Raw genomic sequence first — 23,342 nt, forward strand, 5'->3', positions numbered from 1 at the left:
GTATCGCTCAGCCCTCGTTTCTTGCCATATGTGACGAGCTGTGACCTGTTGATCGGGGGAATAGTGTGAAGTCATTTACTGGATGTGTTTTTTCATCCAAGTGCACATGAATAATGAGGACTCGCTCATAAAGAACTCCACATGGACCCTTTAAAAAAAACTGTCACAACAATATAAAAAAATCACAAAGGCACCTGCAGCACAGGCGAGCCCTGTTAATGTCAAATAACAGTGTTAGGTAAGAGAGGTCTGATAATCATCACTTTAATGTGTCATTAGGACATATAAGACATATGAGGCAACTAACAGAGTTCAGCTGAGGACAGATAGCACTTGAAAGGCATTTACACAAGTTGAATAACCTGTGTGATTATTTGTGTGGCAAAGGGGAACAAAAACAACTGTATCAGCAGAAGGAAAAGTGCTCACACTTGATCGTACAGTAGGTAAACACCACAAACTTTAAAAAAAACCTCAGCGTTGCTTTAATAGCTCCCTGACCACTGGTATCCAAGGCCGGCACACAAAGATGCTTATCATGGTGTAAGAAGCACAAACGTTTTAACACGAAGCTGTGGACAGTAACTTGGTCTGAGTGATGTCTTTTTAACCCTTTTTAAACCTTAAAAATATTCAAGAGCAGTTTCACGAAGCAGCAGATCAAAGAACCCTTAAGGGAAGTAGTTAGCCACTTGTTTTATCACCGGAGAGAGATAACAACCAGAGAGTCTCAGTCTCAGAGAGTTCAGTTGAACGACATTACACAGAGGACTGACACTGGTCTGAGGGTGGATGATGGCCTTGCTGTGCTTTGATGCTGATGTACTATTGTTGTGGTTCAGTTTCTCCACCCGCTGCAGGATTTTCCCCCATGGATTTTTTTTTTTAGCTGAGGTGGTCTTGCTTGTCAAGTATACAGCATTTGCTGCGTGAAATCTTTTTCTTTTTCCCTTTTATTGTTATATTTTGTGTATTAAGTGTTTTTTTCTGAAGTGAGGCAAAGTGGTCTTGTTTCAGGTGAGGTGGCCCACCTCAGCTGTAAAACCTTGTGGGAAACTCTGTACAGAAGTTAAAGCTATTAGTCAGTCGCCAAAAGTCAGCCTCATAAAGCCAGATTCAATCTGAGATTTAGTGATGAACACGTCTGCCGAGAATCGACTGAGCTCAGCGGCTGAAGGCCAGATCAACAAAGTAGATAATTATATGTAATGATGTTGAAATATTTATGTGACTCATTGCCTCCTAAAGCCTCTAAAACTCGTTGTGGTTGATTTTTAAAGTGATGTATAATTCCTTCGTTTGAAAGGACTGTTTCTCTCTTACTTTTTATTCACTTAGGAGCCAATTTCTTAAAAAACAAAAAAAAAACAGCATTTCCAGACTAGCTGAACATTTGTTGAGTCACGAGCTCCTGGTTCGTGTTGACGTGAAAGAAAGCACTTGTAAATCATGTATTGTGTAGTCTATTTAAAGGGACTCCTGTCCCAGAGCAAATGTCTATTGAGCTCTGCCAGATCACAAAGTAACAAAGCTAAATTTGTGGGCTGACTTTGCGAGGCTGACCGTAAATAGCGCTGGTTAATAGCTGGGTTGTAAAGTGAGATTTGGATATGGTATGCATGTTGAGTCTCAGCTTCGTTGTAAAACCACAGCTTTGTTTTGGACCATTAATGTTTCACCTCGTCCTGACTTTGGCATTGTGTTGTGAGTGTGGCAGTCATCATGGTGCGGGATGCTGAATCTGTCTGCTCCTCCGATGGGGGCTGGTCTGAGAGAGAGGAGTCTGGAGGTGGTGTAGGGGGATTGGACGGTGGCTGCATGTCATTGGGCCTCCTCACCTGTGGGGGGCTCCACCTGTGTGACAGCTGCCTCCTAATGCTCCTCCTTTTGGGTTTTCGCGGCCGTCTCCTCTTCTCATCGCTCGCTGCTGGCTGGCCGCGGTCGCTCAGCGTGTCTGAGGACTCGTCGATGTACGCCAGGTTCTCCCCGAAGAAATCCAGCAGCTGGCAGCTGGCTGTGGAGGCGGTGTTTAGGGGAGGGGAAGGGAGCATGATTGGAGGGTAAGAAGGGGGGAAAAAAGGTGGAGGAGGGGAGGAGTAAGGGCGAAAGGCAGGGGTAGATGTGTGTTTGTGGTTATTGTTTGCTGCAGATTCACATTTCTCTGCTGGAATCAGTTTGTCTTTCTCTTGTGGAGTGTCCGTGTCTGTGGCTCTCGCTCCTCCGTTCTCCATTGCGCTGATGGTACAGCAGGGTTGGAACCGGTGGAGCGCTGGGAATGACAAGGAGACGGAGGAGCCGTCTGATCTGGAGTCATACGGAGACTCAGATCCAGAGAGAGACTCTCCCTGCATGGCTTCACCTGCCGGGTCCAGCTCCAAGGTGGAGCGGGCCACGGGGAGGGAGAACGAGCGGGCCAGCAGGTGAGGAAACGACCTGCCATCCACCTGCAGACTCGATGCTGGGTCCACCCTCAATCCAGGCCCTGCTTTCAGGACCATTCCTTCTGCAGGAGCGCTGCCCCTCGGCCTGGACTTAGCCACCACCGCCCTCTCAAGAGACGAATGCGCCTCCAGTTGGCTCATGGAGCTGGAGAGGCCGGCCCAGCGGTTCGGCAGGTGTCCGTTCTCAGATCCACCTCGAACCCAGTACCCCAGAGTGCCCTGGGCTCCTCGACGGATGCGCCGGCGCTCGCTGCGTTTCCAGCGCCGTCGCTGCAGGAGGAAGGGGTCGTTGAACTCCAGAGGGTTTGGGATGCGGAAGTCCATGGACATGTTCTGGATGTTCTGGGTCCAGTCGGTGGCGTGGGCCCTCAACTCCTCCATCTGAGAGGGAGAGAGAGACATCAGCAGCGGAATAGAAAAGACAGAAGTCGAAACAAGATCAAATGCAGCTCTGCTTTACATCCTTGTACCGTGTTTCTCTCACCTCAGCGCGGGTCCTCTTAGACAGCACCCTCAGCCAGTTGCCTATCATGGTGAGGATGGAGGCGAAGTAGGCGAGACCAAACACTATCCACAACCACACCAGAGGCTTGAAGAGGATGCCTTCATGACCACCACCTGGACACAGAGAGAGTCGACCTGGTTTTAATGGAGGTGGTCTGGTTGAGGGGCAGTTCCTCTGCTGCTACACCAGAGGCTCCCAACATTTTCAGCTTGAGATGCCCCACGCAATGCTCACATTACTCACCTTACTCACATTAATGCACACACCTCTTCCATTACAAGGCTGCAACTAATGATTATTTATTTATCATTTATCTTATTATGATCTTTTTGTCTGACCAACAGTCCAAACTCAGTATTTATGTTTGAAAATGACTAAAATGTTTCTAAATGGATCTATTCAGGAACAATCATACTGAGACAAAACTAAAAACTAAAAACTAAAAGGAAACGTTGCTGGGTGAAATCTGAGCCTTCACATTCAGCTGACACCTCTTTTTACAATAGAGCTGTTTGTGCTTTTTCAGCCTGTAGGTCTCTGAAAAAGTCACTTCTCCTGGTAAAAGACTAGATCATGAAAGTTTATAAAACTCACAAACTTTAGAAACTGAAGAAGGAAAAAACGTATCTAAAAATATTTGGTGTATGAAGAACATGTTTATTGTCAGACTAACACGTTTCAGCTTGTGGCCTTCATCGCAGTCAACATGTTAAGTTCAAAAATAATGTTCTAATGTTCTTTGCGTTATGGTGACCCTGACAAAGACCACAAGTCAAAATGTGCTTGACAATAAAGTTGCTGCTGGAGTTTTTACCTTTTAAGGATCTTGTTCCTTAAACTGTTTCTAACAATATTTGAAAACTGATAATTACCAATAAGTTAGATTTTCCCCTAAAAATCCTGCACCATCCTCCACTGTGATGTGAACACAGGGTGCAGGTCTATGAGGTGTTCCAGTTTAATCAGACTGTTTAAATGATCACAAGAAGAAAAACACAAGTCTAAAAATTAAACAGAATTTCGTAGAGAAAAATTTAGATTTTCTGATTTCCCTCCCTGGTCGCCATCTTGTACTGAGCGTGTGTGTCGGCACCTGGTACGTAGTCTCCGAAGCCAACAGTGGTGAGAGTGATGACCACAAAGTAGAGCGACTCCAGAAACGACCAGTACTCCACTTTCTGAAACACGACTGTTGGCACGGCGAGGAAGATCAGACAACCAATCAGGATGGAGAGAACCGCTGAGATCACGCGCACAGTGGTCGGCCTGACCTTACGTTTCTGCCGGAGAGAAAGAAAACAGCAAATACAGAAGCAGAGAGAAGTGAGAGTTACACATTTCAGAACGGAACAAAAGAGGACAAGAATAAAACTGGATTAAATGAAACAACTAAATAGCAAATGGGCTGCATTTATATAACTTTAACACGTCACATTCACCCATTCATACAACACTTATACTACACATAGAGCACTCTAACAGACACACACTGATGGTACACCTTCAGAGGCATGTTGGAGTTCAGTTTTCTTGCTCAAGGATACTTCAGCACGTGGACTGGAGGAGTCAGGGATCAAACCACTGATCCCTGCTGAAATTTAAATTAATCTATATTTAATATAAGTGAAAGTTGTTTCTTTGATGCCTGTTTTCTAAATGTATGTATCATGTGCTCATCCTCAGTCAGCCCCATCATTAAATAAGCTTTTTTAAAACAAAATGATCTTAACTAAAAATGATCTTAGTGGCTATTTCCAGTGCTCCACTTCTGAACAAAACCCATTTGCTGATGAGATGCAACTGAAAGTTTATTATTTCTAAGGCCAAGAATGAACTTCCACATGTAAGCCTTTTTGTTAAAGTGTTTTCTTGGTTGAAGATCTTTGACTTCTCCAGTAAAGGACAAGTGAATAAGTGAAATGCTTTAACTATGAGCAGAGAGCTGCAGCTTTAGTGTACGTCACCTCCACAGTGTTAAAGTATACAGGCAGTGCTGGTTAACAACCACACAGCCTGTATAAATACAGGTTTAAGATAAATTATCACCTGCAGAGGTTTTGTTTGCAATTCATGTTTTGTAACTTATGTGGAGGCAGCAGCTACTTGTAGCTAATTTGGTTAGCATTCTACATAAATCTCTAATTTTGTTGACATGCTTCAAATCAGTTGTGTGAACTCAGTCTATCAAGACCATATGAACTTTAACATGTTCCTAAATGATGGTTCAACCCCAACTGAACAGAAGATAACAAAGAATTATTCACAGCTAAGACAGCAATAAAACAACACCAGGTCCAGGCCTCATACACAAAGGTGCTTGGCTGTTAGACATGTTTAAATCCAGCTGAGGTTTGGTTCCTGGGTAGGACAGACCATTCTCACCAGGAAGAGCGTCTCAATCTTGGCCACAGCTCTCCGCAGCACCGTGCCCATGTGGTCGCCCACTCCAGCCAGCAGTATGCCAAACATGGGGATGCCCACCAGGGCGTAGCACACGCAGAATAACTGGCCGTACCATGTCCGAGGAGACAGGTTCCCAAAGCCTTTTAAAAACCACAAAACAACAGAAGCACCTTTAGCTGCTTAGATAAGTTAATTAGCTTAGAAAAGACTCCAAGTTCACCAAACTCTTGTTAGAGCGCGCTAACTCACGAGATGCTAAAGTACTCCTTTAGATTAAGTGGTGTTATTTTTGAATGAGTTTTATACACCGATTAATGTTCAGTGTACATTTTAATACAGCTCGTACAGTCCAGTTTCAATCGTAGCTCAACCAGTCACAGGTGTTTCTACAGATGACAGCTCTCATAGTGCAATCGTTCTGTTTAACATACTGTATATCCCATTAACTCTTCACCTTCATGTTGAAGTGCTTGTTCTGTTTGTGTCTGTGATGTTGTCTTACATTCAGACCTGCAAGACTGAAACACTGTTTTTTAATTGCAACTGTGATGAAGTGATGCAGTAGACAGCTTTTACCTCATTACTCATTCCATAAAGAAAAATGTCAACATGTCTTTCCAATAATCTAATCGGTAACTTTATTAGGATTACACACATTTTTGTATTTGCCCTGTTCATGAAAGGCCGTAATGATACGTCACATTCAAAAATACTTATTATGATATCTACACCAATATTGATAATGTTTAAGCAGATACTGATAGGTGCCATAATTCAAACCCATGCACTGTGAGTGTTATCAGCTACTTCTGTGTAATAATGAATTAAATGATTACTGCTCTGTTTTTGGCTAATGTAAGACTCAAATGTGTCGTATTAAGACTGAGAAAATGCAGTTTTCTCTGCTGTGACTCATTCAGCTGATAGAGGGCAGCAGATGTGCACAAACTGTAATACATTCACATTTTAAGGTTTTTAAGTCTTAAAAGAAGTACAGAGAAGCATCAGCATTTTCAGTCAGAGGGAAACCTGATTCTGAAATCTGATTCTGGGTTTGATTCCCAGACGATAACAATCATTTTCAATCATTGGTGAATTTTGACATCCACCACTCAAAGTGAATATTGAAAAGCTCTCAGACAGACACTTCCAGTATGAAGGGGACTTGGTGGCATGGAGGGTTAATTTGCAGCTGTACAGTTAATGCGATGCAGAGCAGAGCGTGGTTCGCATCTTGCCTGTTACCAGATCAGGAGCAGAAAGAACAATTAGTCCTGATTCTATCATTATCTTCAGTTACACTCTGTTATTAATTTTGTGACAATATATGAGGTGTCTACCACCAGTGCACATGAAGATATTAGGAAATAAACCAGGTTTGTAGCAGTTTTCGATCACGTTCAGAGAACTAAAATAGTATGTGCTAGCAGTAACATGATTATATCTTATCTTGTGCTCGGAGTTGCCTTAACGAAGCCATAAAATCCACAGACTTTCTTTAATTGCGAGGAGCTAATATTTATAGTAGTTTGCAGATAAAAAATAAAATTACCTTTGTACTCTTTCAAAAGCGATTTTCTTAGCGTCCGCCCCTATAAATCCAGTTGGTACCGTCCACTTCCTGTTTGCCACTCGGCCCTTCCACATGCAGCTAACAAGAACTGGAGCGCGTGGAACAAACATTTGGTAACTGCTCCTTAAACTATGGATATATTCAGTAGATTTTCTGTGTTTAATGTGCTTAGTGCAGGTTTTTCGTTGTAAACATGTGATTTGGGTCAAAACTTTATTCTTTTGTTTGCTAATTTTGCATGTTTAACCTAAACTACCATCGTAGCCTAGGATAGCCTAGCAACACCTGTTTCAGTAATGGGAAATTAAGGTGTACACTTGTGTCGGGGCATGATTGAAATGTGGTGCAGTAAGAAGCTGGTTGGACAGGTTCCCTCTCTATCAAATGTTGTATTTAACTTGGTATATCTGGTGTATGGTTTATGTAGAGCTTGCTTAAGATTGTCGTATCTAAAAGGCTTCTGTACTCCTTTGGTGTTAAAAAAACACTTTAACCTTTGTTCAGCCTAGAGACAAGTGCATCTCCTAACTTCTCATTACTGTAGAACTAGAAAAGGCTTGGCTTGAATGCTAGCTTAGGTGAAGAATGTAAAATCAGCTGATAAAATAATTAAGTTTTGACCCAAATCACGTGCTGACAATGAAAAAACGACACTGACAAATTAAACACAGAAAATTTAATGGATGTGTTGATAATTTAAGCAGCAGTTAGCAAACGTTTGCTCCAATTCTTGTTAGCTCGGGGGGGGCTGAATGTTTGCACTTGCAAAAACACTGTCCCACCCACCTCAATAAAAATTAAAGTGTGTCATAATTTTTTTCAAAACTCCTGTTTCTCTCTCTGGAGCAATTTACCACCCCTCCCACCCGCCATCCTCTCCTCCTCCTACCCCATGCTGCAGGTACTGGCAATGAGTTGGATTTGAACCAGCCACTTCCGGACCAGTACGACCTTACGGCCGCAAACAAACCCACTACACCACCAAGTACCCTTTGCACTGGGAGTCTCTCCCAGATCACTTTTCAGTCTTCACTTTAAATGTTGGACAAAAATTAGTTGACTTGAACTAGATTTGAACCCTGATCCTCAGAGTTACCAGTCAGTTGACTAACAACTTGAGCTATTTCCTTAGACAGTAGGGTTCTGTTTCTTAATGCTTTTCAGTTTTACATTTGAACACCAGCCTTTAAAACCTCACTGATTCTCATAAGAATTGAACTCACAACCTCTCAACTACCAGTCCATCTTCTACCAGCTTGAGCTACTTAGATTGACAGTGAAACATTCTTTCTTCAAGCTTTTCAGTCTTCACTTTGGATGTTGGACAAAAAGTAAGTGACTTCAATGAGATTTGAACCCTCAACCTCAGAACTACCAGTCAGTTGACTAACAGCTTGAGCTATTTACTTAGACGGTAGTGCTTTTTTTTCTTCAAGCTTTTCAGTCTTTCCTTTGCGCACCAGCCTTAAAAAAAATCATTGAATTACATGAAGGTTGAACTTGTATCCTCTGAACTTCAAAATAGTCTTTTTAACAGTCTAAGCTATCTGGACAGACAGTTGAATCCTTTTTCTTTGAGTGCAGGGTTTTAAAATTCACTACAACTCCTGAGGATTGAACCCTCAACCTCAGAACTTCAGAGCAGCTCTCAAACACAACAAGCCACACAAGACACATCTGAGTCGTATATATTAGAGCCTTCAAGTCTTCACTTTGGGTGTTGGATGTAAAAACTGACTGTGCTTTATAAGGATCAAAGCCAAGACTTGAAATCATAATGCCTCTGTGTCAGCGACTTCCATGGCCAGAGGAATGATGTTTTCAGGTTGTCTGAAAAAAGAGATTCATAAAACACTTTAATGCTAAAACTACATCCTAAGTCTCAGAAAAATGAGAGGCAGGCCAAAGGACTTCTGAGTCATTACGACCCACTCACAGTCAGTAATGTGTCTCATCAGATCAATAATGAGATTTTTACAATCATAATAAACTTTTAAAAAGCATAATGATGTTAATAAGGATCCAAGTTGAAACGATCCAATAACACTGGAGACGATGGTTTGTGGAAACATTTTAAGGACGTCAGGATTATTCATCAAACCAAAAATATGCTCTCCAGGCATCACTATGTTTGACAGATCATTAAGTGCACATTAAATAACCACCAACTGCAATAAATAAAGAAATAAATCTGATTTCATTTCCATCACTCGAAGAAAATAAGAAAGAACCTTTGTCAATGTGGATCCAGTTTTCCCAGTGATTATTTCCATAACATAAGTAATCTTTACAACAGAGGTCTTCACTTTTATAGTTTCCCCTGAGGGTAAGTCCTGCCATTTACCTATGGTGGTAATGATGGTACCACAGAAGAAGAAGGCGGATGCCATGTCCCAGCGGGTGGTGAAGTTGGCAGAGAGGCTGCTCACATCCAGGCCTGCGTCCACCGCAGATGCCACTCCCTGCAGGGGAGGGATATAAGTTATTAAACTGTAAATTTATCCTCTAACATAAATCTGCACACATCATCTGTTTAGACATCTGCATTTGTTAAGCTTTATTCGTTTTTTCGAATGTGTCTGTATTTGCTCACAGCCACCGAGCAGCACATATTTAACAGATAAAATGTGTCAGAGAGATAAAAGAAAATATGCCAAAAACATAGCAAAGAAGAACGTTGAGCAGCATGTCACAGACCAGCTATGAACTCAGACTTACTTGTAACTAATAAAGACTGCTTGTAATCATATCATCATAGGTTCAATATGATTATAAGATACACGACATAAAAGAAATTTAAAGTATCAATAGGACTCCAGACATTTGGAGACTTCAGTCCTCTATCAGGTGGATTTTGCTACATGGTTTATACAAGTGACATAATGACTTTCATGTGGTGAAATTACTGTCTGTCCCTCTTCTAATTTAACAGACTGACCTCTGGGTGTGTCTTTTATTTAGGTGACATTAGAGAGAGACCAAATAGTCTTTTTATGTTCAGTGGAATAATGCACAGATCCTTTTCACTGGGAAACATATTTGTGATATGCTGAAAACTGTGCCTTGTGCAGCAGTGAGGGGGAAGTTCTGGGAGAGAAAACACTGTTTCAGTGTTTCAGTCTGGCACAGTTAGAGTACCTGTGCCTCTACATAATTCAATGTCTTTATTAATTGTATTATTGTATTATTATTGTATGTATTACAGCTGTAGCACTGTACGACTGATACTTATTTGTTCCAACAAATCATCTGAGCTTGACTGTGCCATGTTCAGTATTTGTATTTGCAGGAGTGACAGGATGTCCCTATTAATAAATTGCATCTAAGTGAGCTCTGATAAACTTCCACATGCTTAACGAGCTCTTGGACTCTGTGGTAATTACCAGAAAGACGTCGCACAAGTAGGCACTTGAGTACTCACAATTACTGGAAGTGTGGGACCTAAAACTGAGCCTGAAATCGAGCCTGACCAGGGCCAGGTTAGTCTAGAGAGATAATTTTTACTTATTTACTGAGGTAAGTCTGGTTTGACTAAGAGAAATATATGACCAAACATGTATGTTTGAGATGTTACCTTCACAAGCTTGTGGAAGTCCAGCTCTGTGACACAGGAGTTATTATCGAGGAAGTCTTGCTTGGCTCTAAGCAGGTCTTCGTACGCCGAGCTCTCCTTGGGGAGCTCCAGGGTGCTGAAAACAAGCGCTCCCATCACCAGGTACAGCACGACCCCTGCCAGCAGGGCCAAGAGAGTGGTGTACCGCATTTTCTCCCCCGTCGACCCCCGCGCCCCTCCAGGGTTAGAGGTCGGAGCTCAGGGGCCAGGATCTGGTCAGGCTCTCACTCAGGATACACAGGGGCACAGCTGGACATAAACAGGAAGTTCCGTTAAGGAGGTGCTGTATGTGTGAGCGGGCAAACATGGAAACAAGCAACATGAGTGTTCTTGGAAGGCAGACAGATATACATCTGTGCGTCAAAGCAGAACCAGAGCGTTTGAGTGGGATTACGTAAACGGACAGTTACTAACAGGAAAAGTGAGAAGAGCTGACATAATAATAATAAGTATTTTCATTTAGTGATTCCTACACTTTTACCTCATTAAATAAATCTGATGACTGCAGTGATCATCATGGGGTCATAAAATGTTTCCACTAATCAGTGCAGTACACAATATGAATTAGTTTGAGAACTACAACATTAACGGACAGGTTCAGATTCAAGTCTGTCATAAAACAATATTCACACACCTGTATTGTGAGTACAATCATCATTATCATCATCATTAATCCTGTTCATACTGACCTTAGAGAGTAATTCCACTATACAGTATGTTAGTTTGAACTCTTTAGGAATTATCTGAACTTCATCACACAGAAGTTTAGCCAAAGCTGACAGGAGGTGAATCAAATCTAGTGAGTACCCTCTGATGTTAAGTTTTAGTACAGCATGCAACATGAATACGTTTTACATTTTTGCACACAGTCATAATCCTGGACTCTTAAACTGAATCAGAGCACAATCATACCCTCACCTGTTCTGTTTTCAGCACAATAAAAGAGAATATAAGATCTATGGTGATAGCTTTCATGTGGTAAACACTCAGCCATCTCCACAGGTCTTAACAAATTCTGTGTCACCGGCTGTTAACGTGATATAAGGATTATAAAATGCTCCTGCACAGATAGAGCCCCTCCAGACACAGCTTTTTGTTTCCTCTGTGTCGTTCTGACGTAGTGCGTGGCACTACCACAGCTGAGATGTGTTTAACTTGGAGCGTGCCCAGAGTCGCTCCAGACACGAACCGTATCAAAAAAACTAAACTTGGCTCAGTCAGGAGGAGGTGAGCTCTGTCCACGATCAAACGAATAGCTGGTCAGAAGGTGCAGTGTGCAAAGATGTACAGCCAATGTGATCGCAGACAAATGCAGCATTATTGTAATGTTGAAAGGAACTATTCTTCACTTTCAAATGCCTTCTGTGGTTTCTTTTATGATAGTTATCACTGTCAAAGAATGTTTTCATAGTGTACCTTAAGTCACTGATGTCAGGAGTTCATCCCATGTTAAAGCTCCACGAATCAGGTGACAGAGAAATCTCTGACTCTTGTTTCCCCTTCCCTCTTTGTCTCAGATTCTTCTCTCTGGTTCACCTTTCAGGAGAGGAGGACTGTGGGTCGTTTCTCTTTCCTTCAAGCAGAACAAAATACAGATTGCTTCAGACTGAAGAACGCATGCATGTAAAGTGTGCATGTATTAGACAGAGCAGCTTTAAGTTGGCACCAGTTTCCTGTTTCTCTCTCTGTTTCAGCAGGGTCCAAGTGGCAATAAATGAGTGTTCACATTGTCGTGACTTTGTCATAATAACTAGGGAGGGACTGACACACACCAGGCCACCCTGCCAGTGGTCGCACAAACGATTAGACTCTGCCAAAACTCCAAACATACATCTTGACATTAATTGAAAACATGTTTATCGCTTATCTTCATTTGGCTTCTAATGTTTTCTTTGAACTGTGATAGACACACACACACACACACACACACACACACACACACAGAGGACTGGGATTTAGGAGCTTCTTGTACTGGGTCGGCAGGTTCTGGTCGCCTCCACACAGACCTTGACAATGTTCTGAGATTTCCCAGAGTCTGGCCGACTGTTAGCATTCTGCGCTAATGGACTGCTGGCTTCTCGCTCTCTGCCCCTGGCTTCAGCACCGACAGATATTGTTAGTTATCACTGTCTAAACCTGCGCTGGCATATTTTGATATTTTGCTAAGATATTGAGTGAGGGGGCTTTAGAAAGAGCGAGGCCGTGTCTGACGGGCTGTGATCTAATCTTAAGTTAAACAGTGAAGCAGGTGGGGCAATAAATCATGAGGTGAGCTGTTTGAAAAGAAGCACAGGGCAGGGAGAAGATGTACATGGGCTATTCTTAGGTTTTACATTTAAGGCAGGTGTGTATGGCAAATCTGACCAAACTGAGAGAATGACAGAAACTAAAAAAAAATCTCTACAGCTGCAAACATCCCTCTTAATGCAGCTCGTTCGTGGTCCTGGAGACCCCAGGCCCCTTTTCAACTGCCTGTGCTCTCCTTAAAGTTAAGCACCAGATACAAAACAGTATATTTAGTGGATTTTCTTATTCTCCGTAAGAGCAATAACAATAAAACAAACAATAGTAACAGAAATAAACAAAAACAGCCCAGATCAACAAGTTACAGGAAATAATCCCATAACCTCATCACTTGTGCACTGTGATGTTCATTTTTCCTAACAGCAAAAGTAAGAATGTTATACAACCTCTTACCAGCTACAGACACTGGATCCATTTCTAAATCCTTGTCAAATATTTTTTACTCCTGAAATATACGACATGACCAAATGCAGTGGATTAAAGTATCTACTTCAGTTTAACATTTGACAAACAGGGGAAAAAGTGAGGGATTAAAGGAGGCCAGTGTTTAGAGGATATATGTGTTTCATGTGTAATTCTACACCAGATTGCTTTTGTTGAAGGAGAGACGGATTTCTTTTTGGCGGAGCTCACGAACTGACCAGCACCTTTAATCCACTGTGTATTAATAGGAGCTACGCTGAACATTACATCATAAAACAAACCAAGAGACGCTTCTCTGGTTCTTCAAACAGCATTTTCTCAACAGCAGAAGTTAAGTTAAAATCAAATGGATTTTCATGCTCTGTGTCTGTGTGATTGATGTTGTCAGCAGTTTATAAGCGACAGTACCAATCCCTGATCCAAAACAAGTTTGTCTAGGTTTCTGTTATTGGAGCAGTTAGTTCATAAAAGGTCTGACATGGACTGACTGTAGTTCATGTTGAAGGGAAGGGTCACAGCTACAATGATTTTTAAGATAAGAAGAAAAATAAAAATGTATCTAAAGAAAAAAAAAAGTTGATTTTGGCATTACTTATGTTTATTATGTTAACACATACAGCTGTGTAATACTGGGGAAACAGAAAGTTTAAAGGCTTGTACTGCTAGACTTTAATGCTTGTTTTATTCCTACTGTATTGTACAAAAAGAGGCCTGTTTGTGAACGTGACCGTCAGCCACAGTCAGAGAAGCAAAGACTCTGTCCCACCCCTTTATCTGTGCCAACAATCCTCCAGAGATGAACATGACGGTCTGTGGATGAGGGATGTAGTATCTACACAAGAATTTACAGTGCTTAGAGAAAATAAAGCTCCTTTAGATGTAATTACCCCCCCCCCAAAGTATTTGCCTCTTTTTCAGTGAGCCAACACTGACGTCAGAGGGAGATCACAGGTTACAACTCTGGTCCTCTGGTTTCACGCTCTGGGAAAGAATGATCCTCAAAAATAATGATAGGACTGTTTTGGGCTACAGAAGTAGCATAGAAAAATAGAAACAGCCTGAATTTTTGCTCTGAGGCTACAAAACCAAAAAAAGAATATTTCCAATGAAACGCTTATCAAATGCAGCAGCTGCGCTCACAGGAACACAGATGCATGAATTTTAAAATATAGTTATGAGCTAAGTTGCTTTCTAAATTTTGCACTTAAATTACTGTGTTTTCAGTAGTGTCAGGGTTGAGAGGATTTATATGGGCAGGAATGTTAGAGCAGGGGATTGATCATCTCTTTTTAAATGAGTGTGACAGTCTGCTTGCTTACTTGGTAACCTTTAATTAAAAGGAAAAAAGAAGAAGTTTGAGAGCCACACATGCAAACATGCAGAGTCTAAAATCAAAGAGCCTGATGAGGAAAAATAATTTCTGCTTGTAAAATGAAAATAAATACTCTCTTCTCAAAAACACTGATGTTATAACTCCCCCCTGAAAGAAAGAAATTCTGCATGTCTTACCTTCAGTATGGAGAAACGCTGCTATCCGAGTCCTCCTCATGCAACATGTGCTGCTCTCTCACCATTCATTTCTCAGCACGGAGCTCTGTGTGTGTGTGTTGTCAAAGTGCATGTGTGTTTTCTCCTTGGAAGGTGTTTCCCCATTCTCGTGACCCTACATCACTCTGACAGAGGAGAGCAGATCGCCGGAGGAGGAGGAGGAGGAGGAGGAGGAGGAGGAGAGAGGGACGAGGTGCTAACGCATGTGAAGTCCATTACAGAGCGGCGAGTGTGATTAAGTGCCGTCACTGCGGAGGAAGAGCAGAGGGCCCTGGAGTTTCCTGAGCTGGTCGGTGGGGGTGGGGGGACTCAGCCCTCTAAATCCTTCGCCTTTCCAACTTGAGTCTTTTTGGGAAGTAAAAAGAGACACTTGTTTCTTCAAAGTCAGAGTTATGATCCACTCAATTTTTCTTGCACTTGAGGAGGAATTGCATGATGAAATAAAACAGACTCTAAAGTTGGAAAAGCCTGACTCCTCCATTCACTCCTTAATTCTTTGATCCATGTCTGCTCCTCGAGAGCGTTCAGCACCTTCTCCACAATGTGTTCATGACCAAGAGGCAAAGGGGGAGGGCTGTGGTAATTGCGGAAATAATTATGCGATTTAACCAAGATATTCCACTTAAACACTTTGAGTCTCTCATCATTGGAGTGTGACGCTCATTTAATCTTAATTGTACGCTAGCAGTAAAAAAAACAAAAACAAAATCCTCACACGCAGCTGACAGCGGACCAAAAAAGGATTCTGCTACGACAACATGAAGCACAAAGAACACAGCCCGACTCCCAAGACTCAAAGGCGCTCAAGGATAAATGAATCCACAAGAGAGACGACAGTTAAATTAAGAGCAAGCCTTTTATTCTAGCCGCAAACACAACACAGATACATTCACATGAAAGTGTCCAAAACAAGGCAACAAGATACACAGTGAGCTTCCCTGCTCTGAGTCCGACCCATCCCACCTCACTGCCAAAAAAACTACAGATCCCAGAGATATGAAGGCAGCAGAAAGGGAGGGGGAGTGTGTGTGTGCGTCAACATGGCAAATGACCGGCGATGGCATCGAGTCAGAAACAGTTCACTCTGTTCTGAACCAAGTTAACGAGCCAAGACCAGGAAGGAAAAACTCACCTTAACAGAAAATGTAAACATAAAAAAAAAAAAAAAATCACTCCACACTTTTATGTGTTGACAAAACTTTAGCTTAAATAATCTCAAATATCACTGAAAGACAGCACAAGGTTTCAAAGGATAGATTCACACTTTTTTCAAGCTCACATTAAAAGACCCACATGCTAATATATATATTAAAGGAATAAATGATGGTTGTAATTGTTTCCTGTGTCTCTGCTTTCGGTAAGAGCAGCATAGCAGCTTAAAGCAGCATCAATAACATTAAAGGGGGACAGACTCACTCACCAGTCCCATTTCTGAAGCTAACAGGAGGCCTCAGCAGTCGGAGTTAGACAAACCAAGCAGGTGTCTTCCAACATTACAGTCGTTATAGTATAGCTGCGATTAGTGGATTGTCTTGTAAAGGCTGAGTGAATCTGTGCAAACTTTTCAAGTCAAGTTCAGCTCTGACCTGCCATTAACCAATAACAAGCCATCTTGACAGTGCTGACCAATGAGGAGGGGACAGAAAGCAGGAGAGTTGAAAATGGAGGAAGCCATTGTGGCTTATTGGTCACTGTCTTATTTATCACTGTCAGAGTACAGACTGCTCTACAAAAGAGTGTCATTTGCAGATGAGACGAAGGTCAAATCAACTTGTGACAAGTGACTGTCCTGACGTTCACTGAGCTTTATTTTCCCTCCTCAGAGACTTTTTTTTTTTTTTTAATTTGACAAAATGTAAAGAAAAAGTAAACTAAAGAAAATGTCTAGGAGCTGTTGTGACTGACTGGTCTCCAACTAATCCTGCCAGTATTGTCACAGACCAAACTATCTCGCAGAGACGTGCATTATTTCACTGTACGAGGCCTTAAGTTAGACTGTTCAAGTTTCATATTAGCTTCCACTAAACTTAAGAGTGTATTTCTACACAGAACGGGGGCCGTGGATTTTGTCTCTCTCTCTCTTCCACTGAAATTCTTCACAGCCAGGAGACAACCAGCAGCCTTTTCAACGTACCTATGGGCATGTGAGTATAATTTTAAGACCAAAACAATCTGAACCTGTCCTTTCACTAAGCAGTCAAACCTTGTAAGCAAGCAAAGTGGTGATTATCCTCTGTTATAGGACATCATACAAACTGTACATGAACTCCAAACTCATCTACATAATCTACAGTGTACATACATGTGGGCTACTGTTGTCTATGGCACAGTAACAAATGTGCAAGAAACAGAATCTATTAAAAGTGGTCTATCTAATAAATTATATCTGATCAAATAATGGAAACCAGCTGAATCTATGTGTACGCTCTGCTAATAAAATAAAGTTAATACATGTCTAGCTTTTGGTAAGTTCATCGCAGAGTTACTGACTAATGAGTGCTCGTTCGTGTAAGACAGAGAAGCCAAGCAGCAGAGGGAGGAGAGAGGGAGCGCAGTGTGCATCACCATACATGGAGCGGAAACCGACGCAAGTTAGACTGAGTCATAGACATGTGCTCGGCCCTTTCTCTCTCCAACACACACACACACACACACACACACACACACACACACACACACACACACACACATATATATATACAAACATCAAGACAAGGACACACATGTTCGTATTCACAGCTAACGTCTCCCATGCACGCTCGCTATGGTTTCACACAATTTTTGTAAACACTTGTCCTCCACAAAAACAACACATTCAAGTGTGCATAAATAAGCCACCTCAAGAAATAAAAAATATACATTATCACATTTTCACAACAGGCCGTCCTTGGCTTCACCCTTTTGGAAAACAAGTCAGACTTATCTTGACAAGTGCTTGTTTAGAAAAGCGTCAGCTAGGCACTGTTTCATTCAAAGTAGGCTGAGGCTAGACGCATAACTTAATTCTGAGTTGCTAAAAACTAAACAGTCCCTTTGGAAAAGTGGTTGTCAACTTCAAGAAACATCAACAAACATCACTAAGTCACCACCTCTGCACCTAAATAAACAGGTGGGTGTAGAGACACTGCATTGTGATGGACAGCAAAGGCTCCACACGGTGATTAAGAGGACAAACTGGTGACCATTAAGACATTTTAGATCCACAGTGGAGGTGGTTTTTCTGTCAGTGCAGGATCTGTTACCTGCATACACGTGTACAGAAGTCCATGGGTGACTGCAGCACTTTATGAACTGGGTTTTTAAGGTCTGAAGTGCTTCAGTTTGCTGGTGACTGGAGTGTTCTTGTTGAGCTGCCGTCGTCCATCAGTGAGGTTCACTGTCGAGCCACAGTGATCACTTCAGTTCACCAGACCTGCAGGAGAATGAAAAACTATATTTTAGTCTCAGATCTTATAAAAAGGAAACAATTTTCCGATAGGCTGATGATATGGTCAAAAACAATATCAATGAGCCACAGCATTACACTTTGTGACATGTTCATTGATTATAATAAATATGGCCTAGTGACCTAGTGTGACCTAGTGACTATATGACAACTTTCATCATTGATTAATCTCAGATTATTTGTTTGATTAAGTAGCTGTTCATTCAACTAAATGTCAAAAACAGTGAAAAAAGTTAAAACACATTTTTATTTGTGTATCCATCAACACTTTTAGTTTTTTAGTCAGGACCGTTAAACACCATGTTACTGTTGCCTTAAAACATAAAAACCTATTCAGAAAATCTATGCAAAGTTAAGTTAATTATCATTAATCTTTATTTATTAATCATAACTTAATACGCTTTTTGAATTTCTTAGTTCTTGTGACATGAAATCTATTTGACATCAACATCAATTAGGGTTGAGGGATCCGGAGGTTACCTGCAGCTGTGTTTTAATCTGTCTCCTCCTCCTGTCCTGAGTCTTTCTGGACAGGTACGACAGTCGTCCCTAACAAACCCCTCCTCACTATGTAGGGACACGAGGGACCAGTTGGGATGTCGGCAAAACCTGCAGGATGGGAAGAGGGGGAGAGTATTAAGGAACAGCAGGTGAAGGACTAAGTGTGAAAGCACAAAACAAATTCTGACATTTTGGGAAAGACGTTGACTTCTGTCAGACCCACCAGTAAGATTAAAATATCTTTGCATTAAGCATTCAAATAGGACCATTTAGACTGGAAGGACGAGAAAACTGCTGGTCTCACTCCGAAGCTGTTTAGGGACACTTTGGAAAAAAACAAGACTATCAATTTTCCAGGTAATAAAGTTACCTTTCATGACGACTTCCGGCAGTCCGTAAGGTTCGTACTCTGTGTCGTCAAAGGCAGCCGACAGCTGCGTCCTGTTACGGCGGATTCTTTCAGCCAGACGTGCTGGGTCAGCCGGGATGGGGAAGGAACCTGAAAACAACATTTTGTCTCCTGACTCTGCGCCTTGAGATAATGGGACAGGGGAGACAGGAGGGGAGTCCACTAAATCATCTTCATTTTCTTCCTCCTCCTCCTCTGTCTGTGTGTAAGCACAGTGGAGTTCAGATGCTGCTGGAGCACTGCGAGGACACAAACTCTCCTCTGTTTGACTGCTGACACTTTTCATTTCTGTCCTGACACCTCTGTCTGAGGAATCATTGGTTGTGTTTATTTCATTAGTAGCTCTGGAAGCATCTGATTTGGCCTCAGGATTCCCCATGTGACACTCTGTTGTTTTGGTCTTATTTGGTCCCGAAACTTTATGGAGATCTTTGGTAACAAGTTGTTGACCCGTTTTTTCTGATGACATCTGGATGAGTTGCGTGTGTTGTGTTGGACAGGTGTCTGACCTCTGTAAGATGTTGATCTCCTGGTTTTCTTTCTCAGATTCCTGCATCAAGACACAAAACACAGAAATTAAAGACCTGCGTGTTAATCCATCAAAAATATATACACATAAGTGGGAGTCAAAACTGGAAACTGTAGCATTTTTTCCCAGTAACAGGTGTTTTAAAGTATAAACACTATATTTTACAGGTCCCTAATTTAAATGAATTTCCTGATCATTTCCTGGAAAGAATTATGGCTGCAGCTCCATATAAAGTCAAAATACACATTCAGTTATTATTCATTTATTATTGGAAAATGTTGCGTTGCATGATTCTCTGTGGACAGATTTCACATTTTTTCATGTTCAGCTGGCCGGCTGTGCACCGACTGAAAGACTCTCTGGATTACACTACCAGTGATTTGGAATTACTTAGTTTGACGTGTACTATTTTAACCCCATCTTTATTTTCCCTATAATTTGCACCAAATTACATAGCTCTTTGCAAGAAACTTCCTGGGAAATTCTTAGGGAAATTATGGACCTGTAAAATTAAGCATCACTGGAAAAACAAATTCAGTCCTCACTCCCCCTAAATGGACTGCATTTACAAAGCTCTGCTGAAATATTCAAGGAAATTTTGATATAACGTGCCAAAGACACATAGTATAGTGGTCTGGTGTTTAAGTGAGTGATGACTTTAATGGAGAAAATCACCTGGTCGATCTTGGCAGTGTCCTGACTGTATTCCTGAAGTGCTGCAGTCTTTTTAGAGGGATGAAAACTCTTTGGTTCGGGCAGGTTGCCTTGCTGCAGTCTTGTGGTAAAATAAGGAAAAAAAAAAGTTTATTTCGAAGACACCTGAAGACAACAGAAACCTTCATACAGACATACATTAAACACTACAAATAAACAGAATCACTGCACATATATGCATTTAACATGAGCCTCAAATGTAAGTTACTGCTACATTTTTATTGCCTCTAGCCCTGGTGTGAGCGTGTTACCTGGAGAACAACATGCGGCCCTGCAGTTTGTTAATGGAGCAGGAGAGGAGTAACTCATCCTCTCTGATGACTGTCACATGACTGGGACTCCCCTGCACACCCAGTGTGGGCGCCTGGACCTGAGCCAGTGCAGTCAGACTCAGAGTCCGGCTCTGGGTCGTCTCCTCAGTCTGCTGCTGGTTTGACTGGGGCTGTCTGACAGCAGAGCTCTGGTCCTGGGTCTCAGACTGGTTATCTTTGTTGGGGAGGAACTGGTCAAATGTTGGAGCTGGTTTTGAGGCCAGTCTCCACACAGCAAGCTCCTCAGCCTGCTGCTGGGTCTCCTCAGAGAGAGCCCGTACTCTCATCTGCAGCGCCACCACCTGGACAGCGCAGAAACGACAAGACAGACTTAGTGAAACAGACATAACTAATAAAAGTCGCTTAAATATAAGTCAACCTCTACACAGTAATTCGGAAAACTTGGAATACTTAAATGAAATAAACTGAATTAATGTTTTCCTTTACTGATGTAATAAACTGTTCCTCTCAGTGTAGAAGAGAGATGAAAATTCAGTTTCAAAGCAAACTAAACTATCAGGTATTTCATTTTCCTTTCCTTTCCTATGTGACAAACTCAGCCACCTGTTTTTGTTATTCATCTTCAGTCAAGACGTGTACCACCATTGCTGTGATATAAAGACTATACACACAATCACTACCTGTTGCTCTAGGTGGTTGATCTGAAGCTGAGAAACTTCCTCCAGCTCTTCTTCGGCCCTTGTTGTCCTTTTATCCTCCCTTTTCAAAACCTCCTCCTCCATCTTCCCTCCTCCTCTCACTCTGCAGTGGTGACTCCTGTCCCTCAGTGGTGATGTCATACTGCACAGTGGGTGGCCTCTGCTCCACCAAGAGAGACAAAACAGCATTTTTTGTGTTTTGGCTTTGGTTGACTGGGTCTTCTTGGTTTTCACTGTAAGTCTGTAATGTCAGGCTGTTGGTGTCTGACATGGTTAAGCCGTCTAGTCTTTGTTTCAGCAGCTGATTCTCCTGTCGTAAAGCAAGTAGTTCTGCAGACACAGCTGCTGTTCCTCCATTGTGACCACACTCAGTCTCCTCCATCACACAAGCAGAGTCGTGGTTACTCTCGGTCTTGTCTGAGTCTACAGAGCCTGGGCGCAGTTCCCCTAACAGTAGTGCTTCATTGTCTTCTTCACTACTAACAGGTGTTGGTGTTTCAGCATCAGATGAGACAATCTTTGGTTTATCTGCATCTCTCTGCTCGCTTGTAGTGTGAAAGGTGACAGCACTCTCCTTTTCTTCATTTGGTTGTAGCTCTGTGGTCTCCACCAACCTCTCATCTTGCCTTTTTTCCCTTTGAGCTTCATCCTCCACCTCTTTGACCTCTTTTTCTGCCCTGAGTGCATCCAGCTCTAGCTTGCACTGCTGCAGTTCCTCTCCCTGGACAGAGGAGGGTGCTCTCCTTCTCCTGAAGCTCAGTTAAAAGGCCTGAGATGTGCTGACTCTGCCTCTCAAAGGCCATGGTCAGCTGCTGGGTCTGACGTGTCACCTGAGAAAAAGAAGGAAAAAAAGGATTAAAAACAGCAGAAGAGAGAGAAAAAAAATGGTTATAAACCACCACACCCTGTACATCACTGTGTTTACAGCTGCACAGTACAAATCATATTATTTAAAAAAGCAAACCAAAGCTTGGTCTTCTTGAGAAAACTCTGTTACATCCCTCCTTTATTCGATATATAAAGGATATATAATGTCAGTCTAAAAACCAAAAGCCTGCTGGTAAAAACTGTACATGAGCCACTGGTGTAAATTTAAATGATCTTTGCCACTGGTATGAAGTCAGGGCCACAGAGAAAGCTCAGGTCATCTTAACAGACTCCCAGTGCTGTTTACACAAAGAGTTTCATTTGTTTCCACTGAGCACTAACACATATATGAGGCCTTTTATTCCATCAGCTATTGGCTTTTTGAACTATATGTAATTTGACAGTGACAGGCATCCAATTATACATGTGCAGTGTGGTTTTGTAGAACACTTGAAAAGAACAGACATTTTATATTTGGTATTATATACTTGATAATATATATAATGTATATATTTGATAACCTCTTTGTGAGCTGACTACACACTGTCCAAGTGTTATGATTTTTGTATATAAAATAGTTGTCTTTGTATCTTATCAACATGAAATGTTTTACTGAGGCTGGACAAACATCACATTAACATTAATACATAAATATATATCCACAATTGTTTACCTGCTTCTGCAGGGCCTCTAGTTTAACCTGGTACTGGTTTGCACGTTGTGTCTCCTTTGCATTCTCCCTCTGCAGGCGCTCCACCTCTTTTGCCAAATCTGAGGGGACAGACTCACATTCCTGGAGGTGAGAGGGTGTTTCTCTCTGGTCTGACAGGGAAGACACTCCCAGATAGTTTTGTCTGGTGTCTTTGAGGTCAGAGGCCACTTTAACAGTTTGCCCCTCATCTGACAGAGGTGAGCATTCAGGTTCAGTCTCTGTTTGTTCTTCCTGAATGAGATCTGCTGTTGCCTGAGACACAAGCATGTTGAGTTGGTTGGTGGACTGGCAGAAGAGGAGGTGCTGCTCTGGAGAAGGAAGGGGTTTGTTGTCATCATGAACAATGTTGGAGTTGAGCTCATCATCACGGAGAGTCAGGTATGTC

The 23,342-nt window shown here is 42.0% G+C and overlaps 2 protein-coding genes across 4 annotated transcripts; both read right to left on the reverse strand.

Moving 5' to 3' along the window:
* Positions 1-248: 248 nt before the first annotated feature.
* kcnk4a (potassium channel, subfamily K, member 4a) lies at positions 249-18,184 on the reverse strand. Of its 3 annotated transcripts, none has more exons than XM_018660342.2 (9): positions 18,053-18,184; positions 14,772-15,155; positions 11,952-12,108; positions 10,497-10,784; positions 9,267-9,384; positions 5,329-5,489; positions 4,040-4,226; positions 2,926-3,059; positions 249-2,822 (listed from the first exon to the last, which is right to left on the reverse strand). In XM_018660342.2, the coding sequence occupies exons 4-9, from the start codon at positions 10,683-10,685 to the stop codon at positions 1,668-1,670; spliced, it is 1,944 nt and encodes a 647-aa protein (XP_018515858.1). In that variant the 5' UTR covers positions 10,686-10,784; positions 11,952-12,108; positions 14,772-15,155; positions 18,053-18,184; the 3' UTR covers positions 249-1,667. The 3 variants fall into 3 exon arrangements, with proteins under 3 accessions (XP_018515858.1, XP_018515857.1, XP_018515859.1); XM_018660341.2 differs by having other exon boundaries at positions 5,320-5,489; XM_018660343.2 differs by lacking the exons at positions 10,497-10,784; positions 11,952-12,108; positions 14,772-15,155; positions 18,053-18,184 and adding an exon at positions 6,902-8,752 and having other exon boundaries at positions 5,320-5,489.
* LOC108872568 (centromere protein F) lies at positions 15,648-22,010 on the reverse strand. The gene is made up of 6 exons (XM_018660332.2): positions 21,361-22,010; positions 20,660-21,021; positions 20,370-20,469; positions 19,127-19,715; positions 18,736-18,864; positions 15,648-18,222 (listed from the first exon to the last, which is right to left on the reverse strand). Exons 1-5 carry the CDS (start codon positions 21,565-21,567, stop codon positions 18,749-18,751), a joined length of 1,374 nt encoding a protein of 457 aa, XP_018515848.1. The 5' UTR covers positions 21,568-22,010; the 3' UTR covers positions 15,648-18,222; positions 18,736-18,748.
* Between the last annotated feature and the right edge of the window lie 1,332 nt (positions 22,011-23,342).

The sequence above is a fragment of the Lates calcarifer genome, linkage group LG8 (assembly GCF_001640805.2).
Source record: "Lates calcarifer isolate ASB-BC8 linkage group LG8, TLL_Latcal_v3, whole genome shotgun sequence".
Classification (NCBI taxonomy): domain Eukaryota; kingdom Metazoa; phylum Chordata; class Actinopteri; family Centropomidae; genus Lates; species Lates calcarifer.